This window comes from Leopardus geoffroyi, chromosome A1, assembly GCF_018350155.1.
Source record: "Leopardus geoffroyi isolate Oge1 chromosome A1, O.geoffroyi_Oge1_pat1.0, whole genome shotgun sequence".
NCBI lineage: Eukaryota > Metazoa > Chordata > Mammalia > Carnivora > Felidae > Leopardus > Leopardus geoffroyi.
Window position 1 is genome coordinate 110,650,101 of NC_059326.1, and position 18,556 is coordinate 110,668,656.

At 39.2% G+C, this 18,556-nt stretch overlaps 1 protein-coding gene across 2 annotated transcripts; it reads right to left on the reverse strand.

Moving 5' to 3' along the window:
- Nucleotides 1–1,736: 1,736 nt before the first annotated feature.
- On the reverse strand, nt 1,737–15,321 carry CA1H5orf15 (chromosome A1 C5orf15 homolog). 2 transcript variants are annotated; one of them, XM_045488958.1, is made up of 4 exons: nt 15,125–15,312; nt 7,556–7,627; nt 4,176–4,702; nt 1,737–3,236 (listed from the first exon to the last, which is right to left on the reverse strand). In XM_045488958.1, exons 1-4 carry the CDS (start codon nt 15,261–15,263, stop codon nt 3,105–3,107), a joined length of 870 nt encoding a protein of 289 aa, XP_045344914.1. In that variant the 5' UTR covers nt 15,264–15,312; the 3' UTR covers nt 1,737–3,104. The 2 variants fall into 2 exon arrangements, with proteins under 2 accessions (XP_045344914.1, XP_045344922.1); XM_045488966.1 differs by lacking the exon at nt 7,556–7,627 and having other exon boundaries at nt 15,125–15,321.
- Nucleotides 15,322–18,556: the final 3,235 nt, after the last annotated feature.

An 18,556-nucleotide genomic window follows, 5' to 3' on the forward strand; every position in this document is an offset into this window, starting at 1 on the left:
TTTAGCTCCAAGTAGAAATGTGGCCGGTCCAACAAAGTGGACACACTACATCTTGGTTCTCCCCCACTGCATGGAGTTCTGGGTCTCGGATGTCAATATTAGCCCATGTGCCAACTACATGCGCCAGAGCTGAGCCTGATTCAACTGGATTTTCTCTTGATCTAATTTCACAAAGACGTCACTGTACAATTTCCAGGGGCCTAGTAGGAGACAGGCAGTGCTGAATATGCAGCCAGAGATGAGTAACAGCCAGTCCTCTGTTTTCAAGCTTCCATTCTGGGGTAAACTATAGAGAGAGCCACCTCTGCACACTTTCTACAAGAGACTGCACTCACCCACGTGACATCACATCTAAAATCAAATCCCCGGGGTGCCTTGGGTGGCTCAGTCGGTTTAGCATCCATCCAGCTCTTGATTTCAGTTCAGGCCACAAGCTCATGGTTTGTGGAACCAGGCCCCATGTCAGGCTCTGCACCGACAGTGTGGAGCCTGCTTGGGATTCTCTCTCTCCCTCCCTCCCTGTGACCTTCCCCAGCTCATGCTCTCTCTCTCAAAATAAATATTTAAAAAATGATAAAATTTTAAAAAATCAAAACCCCAGTTACAACATGCCTGCCTGCCTGCCTGCACAAATTCAAAATGTCTGGTCTGTTTCCATCTGTCTCACAAATTTCAAAACATTCCTTTTCAGGTAAGACACAGAAACAGAAGCTAAAGGGTAACCTATTATGCTATTATTTCCAACATTCGGCACAGAGCACCTAGTCTGCCCAGACGGTGATGTGGAGAGAAGAGAGTAGACAGCACACGTTAAGTAGGCTATTCTGGTGCTTTCAGACTCAACTGTGGGTCTTGTTTGCACCATCCAGTTCTATTTGTGCCTCCTTTGCCTCATATAATCCAACAAATTGATTCCAATACAGAAAAGTTCATCACATTATTTCTGAATCAAAAATTGGAAACCATCGAAACAGGAAAAGAGCTAACTAAATTATATAGCTACTAGAGGTTTTTAAAGAATATTAATGATATGAAAAATGTTCATTTGTTAGGTAATGAGCAAGACACAAAACCCTAGAGGAGATCAAATTCACTTAAAAGTTGTAACATACACCTGTATGTCTGAATTATATACATATTTATAGCCCAGCAGCTCAGGTGCCTAAGAGTTAGACAGCATTTTCTTAAGATTTTTTATGTTTTTAAAGTAATCTTTACGTGGGACTCAAATTCACAACCCTAAGATCAAGAGTCGGGTGCTCTACCAGCCGAACCCGCCAGGCATCCTACTGGCAGCATTTTTGATTGATGTATGATGCGACGCTCCAAACATCAAAGACTACTTGACTGCAGCACACTGGGGCTTAGAACGCAGAGACTGTGCTAAGAGGAAGAGCACAAGAACGCTAGATCCACTAAGAGAGGATGAGCCTCCTGATAGGGAAGCCTTCGACAGGGAAACAGGAAGGCCAGGATGCCAGAAAGTACACACTGATTTAGCTGCTTTACTTTTCTTTGCAATCCTACTTTACCACATTTTCAATAATCTTCACTACTCAGCAGAATATTGGGCCTAAAGTAGGATTTAGAAATCTAAGGGGAATTCATACAGTACTACTACTAAAAGGAACAAAACCAAGCTAGCTTCCTCCCAAAAAAAGCATTACCCCTCTGTCACCACCCATATGAAGGGCTCCATCATGCCAACACTAAAATGAAACACACTTATAAAATCATAGACTTATATTTTTGCCATTTATTTTTAAAATCTTATTCAAAATATTAAATAATACAATTTCAGATATGAAAAATTACTGCCATAAAACAGTTCAGGTATATTTCCATTGTGCTGCCCTTCCTTATCAGGACAGTAAATTGTCCACCTGAAAGAAATGGTGGACTGCCCCGCTTCTTCCATCTTTACACAAAGCTCATGCCCACTGGCTCACCCGGACTTTCTGAGTGGGTGTTTAACATATATTAGGGGTTATGTTTTCTACAAAGTTGCAGTGACACTTGTAAGTCAACCATGGTTCAAATCACATATGTACATATTGATCAATTCTTTATTACAGAAAGACAGGGTAAAACAAAATACGGTAAAAAATTTCCAGTTGCTGTGAAAAACAAAACAGAAGAAAATAAAACAAGTACAGGTGGAGAAAAAGTCAGTGCACACATATACCCTCTATGTATACAAACAACTTCATTCAGGTATAATTTTAATTTGAAAGGCCTAGATACAGAATTACTTAAGTGATAATGACCCCTAAAATTTATTCAAACTTACTATAAAGTAATAGACAACATGAAAAAATCTGATATGATTTTAAACTCTGCTCCTTGCTTGGAAGCTTGGAGGAACCCGTGCTACAATCAATTGCTGACTGAAAGCAACTGTATGTGTATTTAATATTTTGCCACAATTTCTACCTCTAAATTTAATTCAGTAACTTAAGCCAAAATATGGTATCTCTATAACATTTTATCTATATCCACTGCAAACTGCAGAGTCTCTCTACTGCCAGAATTTCTAGAGACATTTATTAATATGTTACCTAAAACTGTGGTCAGATTGAGCATTATCATTATCTTAAGTTATGTTTAAATCATCCAAAAATATCCAAAGCGATTTTCCTGGAAGAAAAAATGTTACTTATATGCCAAGTGCTATTATACGCATCCTTGTACATTAACAGTTTGGGATCACAAAATGTGTGCTTATAAAACAGTATTTGGATGGCAGAAAGAGAATCGGAGCCAGCAGTACCAGATATGTTAGGATTTAGTTACAAGGTTGGGATCTTGTAAAACTAGTATTACTAACACTCCCAGAAGAAGAACAATAAAGAAATCTAAAACAAAACTAATATAATGCTTAGCTCCACATTCTGGACACCTGATTGAATTTACCTCTAAATGTGTAGATAAAAAATTATATACTCCTTGTTTGTGACATTTCATTTCGAAAGCACCAAGGCAAAATAAAGAGAGACCCACCTCTCATTTAAGTACCAACTGCCTATGGCAAACATCTGCACAATATTATATAAAAAAGTCAAGCAAATAAAATTACATAATAAGCAAACTCAAATCACAGTGCTTTAAAAAATATAATCATTGGTAATCTTCAGCGAAGGCATTGCCTCATTAACATTCTGGTCTAGACGATGATATTCCACTGTTTTGGAACAAAGGCCATCACGCCATTTCCTACTCTGAACCAGAAGGAAAATCTGGAAAAGAACAAAATAAATTAGATGTGGAAAAAACAAAGAGGAGGATATGCTAAAAATATGTATAACAAGTGCACTCTCCCTCTCTCCTAGTTTCCTAAATATGGAAAATAAAATAACAACAAAAGGACTGTATTTTTCATCTTGTAAACAAAGTTAAACAGTGCTTCTCAAATTTTATGTACAGAGTGCTTGCTGAAGACTGATTCCTGGGTTCTATCTGCAGAGATGAGTTAGTAGATCACAGTGGAGCCCAGGAGCCCACTTGTTGGCCCAACATTCAACACTGGGTTAGAGTATCACTGGCACTCAAAATAAACATGTAGGGGTGCCTGGGTGGCTCAGTCAGTTAAGCCTCTGACTTTGGCTCAAGTCATGATCTCACAGTTCACGGGTTCAAGCCCCACATCGGGCTCTGTGCTGACAGCTCAGAGCCTGGAGCCTGCTTCGGATTCTGTCTCCCTCACTCTCTACCCGTCTCCCACTTGCTCTCTCTCTCAACAATAAACAAATATTTAAAAAATGATAATAATAAAATAAACATGTAATACCTTTATAACAAGGAAAAAGTTATTAAAATATCATTAAGTTCAAAGCTTAATTAAAAGTATTAAATTAACAATCTTTCTCCACATGTATTCCCACTGAAGTAGCAATGCTAACTTAAGACCTAAGTGGTTTTTTTTTTTAAAAAAACCACTGGGCTTTGGATTTGTTCATTAAAAAACAATTTGACTTCTTTTTCAGAAGCATACAAGGTAAAGCATTCTAATTTGTAAAAATACACCAGAGATTTATATTGATTAGACATCTTGATATTTTACCATCAATTTAAACTTGACTAAAAAAGAAAAAAATTCTGAATCATCAAAAATATTCATAAGAAATATAACAGAGATAATAAAGGACAAATAGAGGGGATGAAAACCCCAAACTTACCTTCCTTTTGTTGTGATATGTAATGTAAACAACAGCAATACAAAAAGCAAAAATAATAAGATGAAAAAAGAAATGGCTATCTTCCTCTTCAATATTTGAGGATGGGGTCTTAAAAGATCTCACTGACTGTTCAATTTCCATGTAGTTCCTGTTTTCTTCCAGAGCTTCACTGGACTCATCATCCCTGGGGCTGGTGGTCCAGTCATAGTCTGGTTCTCCATAGTCTCCATTGTCCAGAGTGTCTTTGGCGGTAGATGGAGAACTATTGAGTGTAAGAAGATCCTCCTCCTCTATGCTGGGATCTTCATTGTTATCTGCCTCCTCTTGAGACAGGGAAGTAGTAGGTGAGGGATGAGGGGCCACAGATGCCCCTCCACCTTTCTCTGTACTAGTTGTGGGACGGAGAGTGGCGCTGATTTGGGAGACAGAAAGTTTGGTTTGGTTTTCATGTGTTAAAGCACTCATATTTGGAGCAGAGACATCTGGCTGGAGTACAGTTTGGATCAGCAAATCAGTCTGTGGTACAGCTATAATGGTGAATAAAAAACATTAAACTGAAATCTCCAACTTTATCTCCATCAAGCTAGAAGCATATTTGCCTAAATTTTTTGCTAAGCATTTTTTTGCCAAATCCCTCTTTCTCTTAAGAATTTGTTAATAAGTTTCAACAGCCAGCCATCAGTCACATTTCTTCTTAGTCAATTATTCATCAGATAATAACTCTTTAGCCAGAAAGTAACAACTACATTACACAGCCTGTCACAGAAAGAAAAAGAATAGAGAGGGATGACTTTAGGTCACAATGGTGAAATCCACACAAAGTTGTTATGCATACCCTGTTTTCATTTCACAAAGAGGTTGGACTTCAGTAATCCTTGCCTAGACTGCACCTCATCCCCAGGACAGAAAGATCGGTGGCTGATCCTAGCTCAAGTAGGTCACAAACCAGATATGGAATGTGAGCCTAAATATTTCCAATACAACAAATTTAAGAGAAGCTATAAGCAAGCTGTAGGTAGCATTTCTAAATGATACTAGAACCAGAACACTTCCTCTCCCAATTTTTTTTTTTTTTTTTTTAAGTATTCTTAGGAAGGACTAAGGGAAAACTCCTAAAAGGGAAGAAATGGAAATTGGAAACTTGAAAACTAAGTGTGAACTAGACTTTTCACGATTGGGGAAGGCAATCCAGGTATGGGAATAACACCAAATACATACAAGCTCTTATTTCCCTGTACTCCTACCCACTCAGTGTGGTTTACTTAAGTAGTTTAAATTATTTAGAGAAGTAACTCTACACAGCAAAAGTTTAGAAGAATCCCTGCTGAAATTTAACAGTGTCTCTAATTTATAAGCTAATGTAATATCTGTTGAAGAACTTCAAGAATATCCATTATACTTGTAAAAAAGAAAAAAATGGGGGGGGAGGGGGCCTGGGTGGCTCAGTCAGTTAAGTGTGTACAACTTCAGCTCAGGTCACGGTCTGGTGGTTTGTGAATTCGAGCCCTGCGTCAGGCTCTGTGCTGACAGCTCAGAGCCTGGAGCCTGTTTCAGATTGTGTGTCTCCTCCTGTCTCTGCCCCTCCCATGCTCATACTCTGTCTCTATCTCTCAGTAATAAAATAAATGTTAAAAAATTAAAAAAAAAAAAAGAATGGTCACGTGAGATCTAAAAATACACAGATACTATTTTAACATCTATCAAATTATAGTAAAATATTTTATAGGGGTAAAATTAAACCAAATAATTCCTGGGCTTTCACAAACATGTGCATGCACATAAATTAAGAATCTAACAGACCACTCTCTGTTCGAACATGTAATACCTGAATACATGAATACACTCTAGTTTGTGTATCATAGATGACACCTATTTTGTATAGAAAAAATAAATAGCTAGTGTCAACTGGACTGAATGGAATCTCTTAGAAAAAATAATTTAATAAATTGGTAAAAAAAAATTAGTAAATTAGTAACATTCTCTTAAATATTTTCAACAATTGATTCCTTGAAACTTTCCATTAGAAGAAAGAAACAGGGCCTATAAGTGAGTACATTATTCAGAAAATTATTAACAGGAATTTGTTAAAATAATTTTTACATTTGTCACTTCAAATAAGTTATGATTCAGACATTTACAAATTATTATTTCTCTGGTATATTTAAATTTCCTGCCAAAGTTGGTGAAAATATGATTTAAAATATAATTTTTTTAAGTTGGGAGCGAACTAACTAACCTTGACTTTTTTTAAAAAATCATTTTTCTGGGACGCCTGGGTGGCGCAGTCGGTTAAGCGTCCGACTTCAGCCAGGTCACGATCTCGCGGTCCGTGAGTTCGAGCCCCACGTCGGGCTCTGGGCTGATGGCTCAGAGCCTGGAGCCTGTTTCCGATTCTGTGTCTCCCTCTCTCTCTGCCCCTCCCCCGTTCATGCTCTGTCTCACTCTGTCCCAAAAATAAATAAACGTTGAAAAAAAAAAAAATTAAAAAAAAAAATCATTTTTCTATACATCACTTTTAGAATAATCATGTATAGTGCTCGCTTCGGCAGCACATATACTAATATAGAATTATCATGTATATCTAAAGGACACAAGCTGATAAGGGCGGCAGTGATTATAATTCTCCCCACCTCCTACCCATCTCCACGTCTAGAAACCCATCCACTGTGCATTCTAGAATTCAGTCAAGTATCAGCAAATCCCTTCCTTTATCCTTCATTTTGTTGTGATAACTGAAACCTGGCTCTCCCTTAAAGATGCACTTTCCCTGAAGACCTTTTAATTAATAGCTGTTTTTTCACCCACATCCTTGCACCACTGAGTTTGGAAAAGGGGGGAAACTGTTCTGGGGTAGGGCATAGGGTGTGTGGGGGCAGGGGAACCTTCCAGACTATTCTCCCTTTCCCCTCCCTAAATGCACGAGCCTTGATTCTCCTATCATCAGCTATCACCCACTAACCTTTGTCCACCAACTCCTGGTCACAGTTCCTATTCTTCTGGCTCTAGAGTTCATGCTACCCAGGTGCTCCTGTCTTGATTTCAAATCCTTGCCCCCTCTTCTGATGACCAGCCCTCTCCCTTACCTTAACCTGTCACACCATGGTCACTATCATCACAACTCTTCCATAATCTCAATTTCATGCATCCTCCTACTTGCTGACATAACCACCTATCCTTCTAATTCATTCCCTGGTATCCTGAATCTATCAGGACCTACAGTTCTGATTCTACCATCTTTTCAGTCCCTCATGGCCACCATCCCACCCTTGCCCAATATCTTTGCCCTCCCTCTTTACCCAGATTCAATTTTATAGTCAGCATTATGCATCCCTTACATACACCTCCAATCCCCATCCCCTTGCTCACTTTGTTCCACTCACTTGGCAAGGCTACATCCCAAGTAAAATCAAACTCTCTGACCACCCCCTGTTGCACCAACTGGCTGAACTTGGCTGGAAATAAATACAAAACCATGTCACCATTTTTATTTCATTTTAAATTCAATGCCAAAAATTCAAGTGTATGTGTAATGCTACTGGCAATTATACTGTATTTTTCTAGTCCATTCACCCTCTTGCTCCCTTAGGAGACCATTCACAAGTTCCTCCGTTCTCCCAACACCTTCTCTGTCCTCGTTTTCACTGGCATCACTTCCTAACTTCTCAGAGAAAAAGGAAGCCATGAGAAGAGAACTTCCATGAATTACCAGAACTCTAGACTCATAAATCCACTGCTACTTGACATCTCCTCTTGATGTCTGACATTCAAATTAACATATTCAAAATGAATTCTTACTTTGGCTTCTAGGAAGATGGAGTAGAAAACTTTTCCCTATTTCTCCAGTGAAAAAACTAACTGCATATTATATGTAAAATAGCTTAAGAAGACTGAAAGGTGGAGAGAATACAGCAGAATGGTTAGAGACCTCAAGATTTGAGAAACAACCTAGTAGTGACTTTCCTGGATTTTCTTTTTACCTCATATATTCTAGACTTGTGCCTGAAGAAGACAGCAATCTGGAAACGGCAAGGAGTATGAACAAAAACATGCCATCCCCTCCCCCCAAAAAAGCTCTCTCTCTAAAAGATCAGGACAGACGCAGCCTCGTAAGAAAGAAAACTTCTAGACAATGACTGCTCTACTCGAGGCAAACACCCACAAAAAAACAAAAAACAAAAAACAAAAAAATCTGTGGCTCTGCTCACATCCACATCAACAAAGGCCAAGTAGAAAGCCTAGATTTTCACCCTCAGCAGGCTGTAATAAGGTGCCTCTTCCCCTCCACAATAATGTTGTCAGAAGAGGCCTAATGGAGAGTCAAGACTTTAACCATCACCCAATAGTAATGAGGCCACTCCCAACACTATGTAAGTACAGGCCATCAGTGGAGACAACTCCCATTCTTGTCTAGAAGTAACAAGAAGACTACCACTCTTTGGGTGACAACAGAGATCAAATGGAGACTCCAGATTCCTACCTCTACCTGACAATAATGTGCAGTAATTCCCTCCTCCCCTGCCAGAGTTATGTCATAAAAAGCTAACCAAAAGAGAAAGTTTAAATAAGACCAGAGTCTTGAAAATACAAACTACTACAACTCACTCAGTATGAAATACATCATTTGAATACCCCTATTATCATTAAGGAAACTGAATCCTTAATTTTAAAATTCCCAAAAAATTAATCTCCAGGCTCAGATGGTTTCATTGCGAATCCTACCAAATGTTTAAAGAAGAATTCTCACCAATTCTACAGAATCTCCTCCAGAGAATAGGAGGGAACATTGTTCAATTCATTTTATGAAGCTAGTATTATTATCCTAATACCAAAACCAAAAACCCTACAGAAAAAGAAAACTACAGACTGGTATTTTTCATGAAAATAGCTGCAAAAGTCCTTAGGAAAATATTAGCAAATAGAAACCAGTAATACATAAAAAGAATGATATTCCATGAACAGTGAGGGTTATTCCAGCAATGCAAAACTGATTCAATATTCAAAAATCAATCAATGCAATCCACCATATTAAGCTAAATGAACCTTCATATAAGTCTCATACCTTCTACAAAACTTAACTAAAAATGGAACATGGGGGAACCTGGTGGCTCAGTCAATGAAGCATGTGACTCTTGAAGTCGGGGTCATATATTCAAGCCCCACAGTGGGTGTACAGATTACTTAAAAAATAATAATAGTAATAATTACTAAATAAATAAAAATAAAAGTGGATCACAAATTTAAATGTAAAATGCAAAACTATAAAACTTGTAGAAAAAGACAAAGGAAAATATCTATGGAATCCAGGACTAAGCATAAATTTGTAGACCTGACACCAAAAACACAATACATAAAAGAAAAAAAAACCCACAAATTGGATTCTATCAAAATGAAAAACTTTTGCTCCATGGAAAAACTTTCATGGGAGGATGAAAAGATAAGCTACACAATGGGAGAAATATTTGTAAGGCCCAACCCAACAAAGGAAGAGTATCCAAAACACATAAAGAAATCTGAAAACTCGAGGTGCCTGGGTGGCTCAGTTGGTTAAGTGTCCGACTTCAGCTCAGGTCATAATCTCCCAGTTCTTGAGTTCCAGCCCCGCCTCGGGCTCTGTGCTGACAGCTCAGTGCCTGGAGCTTGCTTCGGATTCTGTGTCTCCCCCTCCCTCTGCCCCTCCCTTGCTCCCACTCTGTCTCTCTCATTCTCTCTCTCTCAAAAATTAATAAACATTAAAAAATTTTAAAAAAAAAGAAATCTGAAAGCTCAAAAATGAAAAAGGAAACAATCCAATTAGAAAACAGGCAACAGACACAAAGGCACATTTCACTGAAGAGAATATACAGATGGCAAATAAGCACATGAAAAGGTATTAGCCACTAAGGAAACACAAATTAAAACCACAATAAAGATATCACTACACAACTATCAGAATGACAGTAAAATAAAAAGTAATGACAACACCAAATATTGGCAAAGATGCAGGGAAGCTAGATCATTTCTATGTTGCTGGTGGTAACACAAAATAAGACAACTATGCCAGAAAACACGTTGGCAGTTGTTTTTTTTTTTTTAATGTTTTTATTTATTTTTGAGACAGAGACAGAGCATGAGCAGGGGAGGGGCAGAGAGAGAGGGAAACACAGAATCCAAAGCAGGCTCCAGGCTCTGAGCTGTCAGCACAGAGCCCAAGGTGGAGCTCGAACTCATGAGCTGTGAGATCATGACCTGAGCCGAAGTCGGACACTCAACCGACTGAGCCACCCAGGTGTCCCAGTTTGACATTTTCTTAAAAAACTAAGCATCTAACTACCACATGACCCAGCAATTGCACACCTGAACATTTATCCCAAAGAAATGAAATCTTAGGATCACACAAAAAATCTGTACACGAATGTTTACTTCATATTAATCATAACACTCAAAAACTGGAAACAACCTAGACATCCTTCAAAGGATGAATGGTTAAACTAAGTGTAGTGTGGCTACATGATAATGGAATATTACTCAGAAATTAAAAAAAAAAAAAAACTATTGACACATGCAACAACTTGATGAATCTCCAGAGAATTATGCTAGGTGAAAAAAGCCAAGTCCAAAAAGTTATATACCATATGATTTCATTTATATCACATTCTCAAAATGACAAAATTAAAGAAATACATAACAGATTAGTGGTTGCCAGGATTTCAGGAGGGAGTAGGGAAAGGAAGGACATGGGAGTGACTATAAAAGGGCAACATGAGAGGTTGATGGAAATGCTCTTTATCTGGACTAGCAATGTCAGTGTCCTGACTATGATACTGTACTACAGTTTCTTAAGATGTAACCACTAGGGAAAATGAGTAAAGGGTATACAGGATCTGTATTATTTCTTACAATTGCAAGTAAATCTACAATTATTTCAAAATGAAAAGTTTTAAGAAATGAATTTTAACTCCCACACAAAAAGGAAAGAAAAAAAAAAACTTGCTCTACCTCCAGTCCATATTTCAGTTAGTGGCAATTCCTTTTTTCTAGTTACTGAAGAAAAAACCCTGTAATCATTATGTTCTTAATATCCCACAACAAATCTGTTACCCTACCTTCAAAGTGTATTAAAATTTAAAGACTTTTCACCTTTTAACTGGTACTGCCTAGTCCAAGCCACTGTCATCTTACCTGGCGTATTACGGTAGCCTTCTAACTAATCTGCCTGCTTCTGCCCTAACTCCTACTGTCCACTCTCAACACAACAGCTCGAGTCATCATCACATTTGAGAATGTGATATAAGTTCAATGTGATTAAGTTTGATGTTGCTCCTCTGCTTAAAACCCTCTGAGAGCTCTCCATCTCTCAAAAGTGAAATTCCAAGTCTTTGTAATAGCCTACAAGATCCTACAGGATCTGGAGCCTCAATCTTATCTCTTACTTATCTCCCAAACTCCTCTATCCCTGTTGCCTACTTAACAGATAGCAATCAATGTTTATAGAATATGCTTTTGACCCAATTCTCACCACAAACCCTACACCACTTCTCAAGTAGGATCTTTGCACCTATCACACCCTCTGAAAAGCCTTTCCCATAGTTTCAGCCAGGAAAAACCCACTCATTCTTCTAAGGGTATGGTCAATGTTAACCCATTTGTTGTTGTAACTCCAAAACCTAGCACCAAGTAGGAGCAGAATTAGTAAGTATTGTTCAAAGAGTAAAAACTTGGAAGTAATACACAGAAAACAAATGAAAAATTCATCTGAAACATTTGATGCAAATTAGATCAACCTCCTAGACCTCCACTCCTTCAAATCAGAGAATATGATCTAGTCAGAAATGAAGGGTATGCAGAACAAAGTGAGAACTCTGACTTTATGGATTTAATTGTTGAGCTTCTACAATCATATACAGTACTTTAGACTTCTAAATGTTCCATTTCTGTCCTTTCCTATTTGATATTACCTCCCTCATTAAAACAACATTTTAAAAATAACTTTCTACATTTAATTCTCTTCTATGGGTCCCTTTAAAAAACTGTCTTAATGGCCTGGCAAGACTTAATCAGAAGTTGATCATCCAGTGATCCAAAATAATGCTTATATTAATTTTTTTAGATTTTGTCAAAATAAAAATGTAGAACTTTAAAATCCTTACAGATTGTCAAGAATATATCTGAGAACTGAAATTTTAAGAATCCTAATGTGGAACAAGTTTAAATACATCTAATGGAGTAACTTCCTAACTTTCTATGCTTATTTGAAGTTTGGGACTCAACATCTCTTATCTAGACTGTAAGTTTCATATTACAAGAGTAATTACTTTGAAATCACACTACTCCAAGGCATGCTTACAAAAAACACTTACACTACCCAAACCTTTACAAATGCTATGCTGTACTAAAATGTAGCTGCTTCCCCCTTAGAAGCATATATGTTAGTTTACATTTAAATTATTTTCAGTAGGGAATAATATGAATTTTAAATTGACATAAAGACTTAATAAAAAAGAAAAAGATTACCTAAAATGTCCCAGTATGGTTGGAGCAATATTTATGAGGGTCTAATAAGTAAAAACAAAGACAAGAAGACACCTTAATACTCCAAACTACCCCCTCACTTGCCCCTCTCCACAAGATTTCCAACCATCTCTTAAAGGGAAAAGTTCTTCCTGCAACTACAGTTACCAGCTACATATCCCTCAGGCTGTATGTCTTTAGCATTTCAGTAAGAAATATAAATGTTTAAATGTTAGTTGTTTTCTTAAATGATTAAATAACCAAAACAATTATGCTACATAAGTACTTTAGGAACAGGAATATCTGCATCGATCAGAGAAATCCTAGTTATATTTTAGTCATTATTAAAGAGCTTTGGGAAAACGGACCTCAGTTCTTCCCCACAGACTTCAAATGCTTCTGGGACAGTGGATGCCCCACCCTCAGTGCTGCTGAGGAAACCTAAGGAAGTAACCAGAGCACTATAGCAGAGAAACGTGTAGCTAGACAGCCCCTGTTGGCAAATAAGAAAATTGCTATCACATTCACCATGTTTTTCTTCTGAAAACTCAAAAAAGATTTAAGGAAAAAAGGAGGACCGTGTCTTGGCCTGAAAGAAAAAAGAGATTACTAAATAAAATATTGCTTAATCATTACAAATTCTTATTAATAGATTTGTTCCCCCGAAATCTCAAGCCCTAGTTTACAGATTTATTTCCTGATAAAGGCTTCAATATCTTCATTCACAATGTAACATTTCTAAGAAAAGAAATATTTAATCATGCAGCATTATTTACAAAAGCCAAGATACGGGGACTCCTGGATGGGTCAGTCAGATGAGCATCCAACCCTTGATTTCAACTCAGGTCATGATCCCAGGGTCATGGGATAGAGTCCCACATTGAGCTCTACACTGAGCATGAAGCCAGCTTAAGATTCTCTCTCTCCCTCTTCCCCTCTGCCCCACTCATGCTCTCTCTCTCTAAAAATAATCATAGCCAAGATATGGAAACAACCTAAATGCCCATGGATAGATGAACACATAAAGAATATGTGGTGTATATATATATATATACACACAAGAGAATATTACTCAGCCACACACCCAAAATGAAATTTTGTGACAACATGGATGGACCTTGAAGGCATTATGCTAAGTGAAATAAGTCAGAGAAAGACAATTATCATATGATTTCACTTATATGTGGAGTCCAGAAAAAATCAAAACAAAACAAACAAGCAAACAAACAAGCCATACTCATAGATATAGAGAAGAGACGGGTGGTTGCCAGAGGGGAGTAAATAGGAGGTTGGCGAAATGGATGAAGAGCATCAAAAGGTACAAACTTCCAGTTACAAAATAAGTAAGTCATGACGATGTAATATAAAGCTTGGTGACTACAGTCAATACTACAGTAATGCATATTTGGAAGTGGCTAAGAGAGTAAATCTTAACAGCTCTCATTACAAGAAAAAAAAATCTGTAACTCTGTATGGTGAATGGTAGAGCTGCGGTGGTGATCAGTTCCCAGTGTATACAAATATTGAACCATTATGCTGTACACCTAGGACTAACATAATGTAATATGCCAATTATGCCTCAATAAATAAAAACTTTCAAATAAAAAAAATTTAATTTTAAATCATTTTTTTAATTTTAAATAGAAATTTTTAAATGTTTTAAACGAAATAATCAAATCCTACGACTCTATTAAAAATGAAGCAGTCTTGCCCAGCTAACCCAGGACACAGGGAACCATGTTTACAAAGAATCTCCCTTGTTGCATTCTCCCTCTCCTCCTCATAAACCCCTCAGGAGCCCAAAGCCCCAGTATTCTGGCTCTTTACCAAGCACCAGAACCTCCCAGATCTGAGAGATGAAGCAGTACCTTAAGATAGCGTTTTCCCCTTCACTTTTGCTCTCCGAAATATTCATCAGCTCAGTCTGGTCCCTGCCCCTGCCCACCTCGATCTTTACCACTTACCCGCCCGTTCTGGAAAACCCCCACACTACCCTGGCCCTGCCAGACCGCTGGGTACCTCCCCCCACCTAGGGAACGTCTCTAGACACCACACCTCCTAACCATGGCCATCTCCTCAGCATCTGTTCCCTCTGCCCCCTCATAACTCCTCCCTCCAAGCAATTTTGGAGACCCCCCACCACCGCCACTCCCTGTGCAACGCCTTCTTCAAGACTCTGTGGATAACACCACCACTCCTCCCTCACGCCCATCTCCATACTCTGCTGCCCGGATTCCCACATCTCTCAACCCCGCATCTCGGGCCTCTCAGAAACCCCACCTCCTTAGAGGCCCATCAGGTCCATCAAACAGCCTACCCTCCCTCCTCGGCGCCTAGAGACCCTGCCCCATCTGGACATCGCCATCTGCTCAGGACACTCGGAAGCGCCCTTTCCCTGGCCGGGCCTGTCTCTCCGCCCGCGCGGCCCTCCCGCGCCCGCCGTGCCGCCGCGCCCACTTTACCACTGGACAAGGTGGCGGACACAAGAAGGAGCGCCAGGACGAGCGGCTGCGCCAACCCTCCCGGGACCTGGAGGCCGGGCGAGTACCGCAGTTTCGCTTGCACGGTTCCCCTCATCCTCCTCAAGACAGCAGCGGCCATAACGGACTCCGCCGGGAGCCTGCGTTGTTGCTAGGCTCTACGTCATGACATCAGACACTGCGTAAGGCACCACAGCACGTACGTCCCAACGTGATGACGTCGCAGCCCAGAGGGGCGCTCCGGAAACCGGGTTAAAGAGGAAGGGTAGTGGGAGTTTCAGCGAAGGGTAGGTCTCGCCCCAGCCCCTTTCGGGTCGAGGTTGTAAAGTGAAAGATGTAGAGAGGTTCAGAGTGAGCCTCTCTCTGCCTACCACGTGATGGGATACTATTACAGCTCATGAAAGTATTTTAAAACATTGAGAGGTTTTTGTTTTTGTTCGTTTAGAGATTTTATTTGGGGGGCTCCTGGGGGGCTCAGTCGGTTAAGCCTACGATTTCCAAGGGAGTCATGATCTCAGAGGTCGTGAGTTCCAGCCCTCCATCTGGCTGTCTGCTGTCAGCACAGAGCCCACTTTGGATCCTCTGTCTACTTTTCTCTCTGCCACTCCCTACCCCCACCCCGTCTCTCACAAAAATAAACTTTTTTTTAATTTTTATTTTTTAAGTAATCTCTACACCCAAAGTGGGGCTCGAACTCACAACCCTGAGATTAAGAGTTGCGTGGTCTACACACTGAGCCAATCAGAGGCCCCTAAAATATTGTTAAAAGTTAGATCCAACTGGGTAATAGACTGGTCTGGAAGAGGAAGTAACTGCCTTCCCTCTCCCAAAGGCAACGGAAACACAGATGTTCACATCTGCCGTATCTGGGTGGTGGAATTATAGGTAATGTTTTACTTTTTATCTTTTTCCTAACCATTTATTCCTTCAACAAATACTTAGCACCCTTTCATATTTCATTGTACAGCTGTTAACAATACAAACCACATACCTTTGTGGAGTTTATTTTCTTGTTAAGAAGAGGATAGTGTAAGATATACACTATACAATGGGAAAGGTGTTATGGAGAAAAAGCAGGAAAGCAGGGTAGGAAGTAGGGTGCAAACAGCTTCCAGATTTCCTACAATAAGCTTCTGTTACTTTTTAAATTTAATCTTTAAAACCCCCAGCATATGAAAATGCAGATTTAGGAAGTTCCCTTATGGCCTTGGCACATGCTTTGGTCTGTATGTTCTGCAAATGTTTCTTAAATAAATGTCAGTAGGCTTAAAACCATGGAAGTTCCTTCCACTTGATTGATTTCCAGGAAAATCATTGTGGCATGAAGCAAGATATTTGTTGTACCCACAGTTTCACCACTCTGATCTCCATGATCCCCACAGAAGATTGCTGCTATCTTCCAGAGACAAAGCTGAGCTGCCCCCCTAAAGAGAGAAGGGCCCCTGTTCTCCTGAATCTTATTTCCCTTAACATTCATCTGGCCCCAGTGACAGCTCAGAAACACACAAACTCTGTGTTGTTAAGAAAACTAAGAGGTCATTCATGTCCATTTCCCTAAGCCCACCACAAGCCCAGAGAGACTGAATGGTGCCCTTATTGCAAACCACCCAGGGTATCCAGGATACAAAGTCTTCCCAAATTCCCTTGGAGCTTTCCCTTCTGTGAGTACAGAAACCATCACTCAGTTTAATGAATAAGCCTCTCGATTCTAGCTTCTGCTTGTTGGGAGATCCAGGCATAGGCCTTTTTTCTGTAATAAACACACCTTCAATCCTCTCTTCTTTGTTCCCTTTCTTCCTTTGTCCTCACACCAGAGTGTTTCAATCCTCTTACTGGTGAGATATCATGAACCCAAGGCAGTTGCACAATATTCTGACATGCTGCATAGGGAGATAATATGTGAGGAGGGAAATATACCCTCAATATTCAGAGGGCCCTGTGTACATTTCAAAATAGCAGTATGTATCTGGCATCTGACTGGATGTACCTAACAACCATTATGTGCCAAAGTCTCTGCACAAATTCAAAAGTTCACTTTGAAACATACAGATCCTCATAAACCTGATGAAGACAGTATGACATCAGTTACACAAAATGTTCAAGTAAATGTGATACTTGTTTGGCATGGTCGCTTCCAAACATACATAAAAAGGAATTCTACCTTGGGACATCTGGCTGGTTCAGTCGGAAGAGCATGGTGACTCTTAATCTTGGAGTCATAAATTCATGCCCCACATTGGGCATGGAGCCTACCTAAAAAAAAAAAAAAAAAAAAAAAAAAAAAAAAAGGAACTCTGCCTAAAAACATACATATAATTGGGGCACCTGGGTGGCTCAGTCATTTGGGATCCAACTTCAGCTCAGGTCATGGTCTCCCTGTTCCTGAGTTCAAGCCCCACATTGGGCTCTGTGCTGACAGTTCAGAACCTGGAGCCTGTTTCAGATTCTGTGTCTCCCCTTCTCTCTCTCTGCCCCTCCCCCAGTCACTCTCTCAAAAATAAACATTAAAAAAAATGTGTATTATTGAATAGAAAAATGTTCATTTATTGAAGCTTGATAATGTAACAGAGTTTACTCTTCTACTTTGTAAATGTTTGAAATTGACACATTGTCATTTTTAAAAACTAAACATATTGCAGAATTCTAGAACGAACCCCAATGATCCATGCCGTTGTATGATCCCCTGCCCTTGAGTGTGGGAGGAACCTGTAAAAATGATGGGCTGCCACCGCTGTGGTTACGTTATTAAATGGCACAGTTGACTTCAAGAACAGATTTTTTCAGGGCACCTGGGTAGCTCAGTCGGTTGAGCGTCCAACTTTGGCTCAGGTCATAATCTTGAGATTTGTGAGTCTGAGCCCTGTGTCGGGCTCTGAGCTGAGAGCTCAGAGCCTAGAGCCTACTTCTGAGTCTGTGTCTCCCTCCCTCTGCCCCTCCCCTGCTCGCTCGCTCTCTGTCAAATAAATAAACATTAAAAAATAAATTAAAAAAAAAAAAAACAAGAATGGGAGATTTTCCTCAGAGGGCCTGACCTCATCAGTTGAGTCCTTAAAAGGATTGGGACACTTATAAAATGAGTAAGTGGTGGAGATGTCATGTACAGCATGGTAACTAGAGTTAATAATACTGTGTATTGTATATTTGAAAGCTGCTAAGAGAGTAGATCTTAAAAGTTCTTATCACATGGAAACCAATTTGACAATAAATTTCATATATTGAAAAAAATAAAATAAAATAAAGAAAAAATAAAAACATAAAAATAAAAAAAACAAAAAAAAAGTTCTTATCACAAGGAAAAAGACATTGTAACTGTGTGGTGACGGATGCTAACTAGCCTTATTGTAGTGATCATTTCACAATATACACAAATATTGAACCATGTTGGGCATCTAATACAATTTTTTATGTCAATTA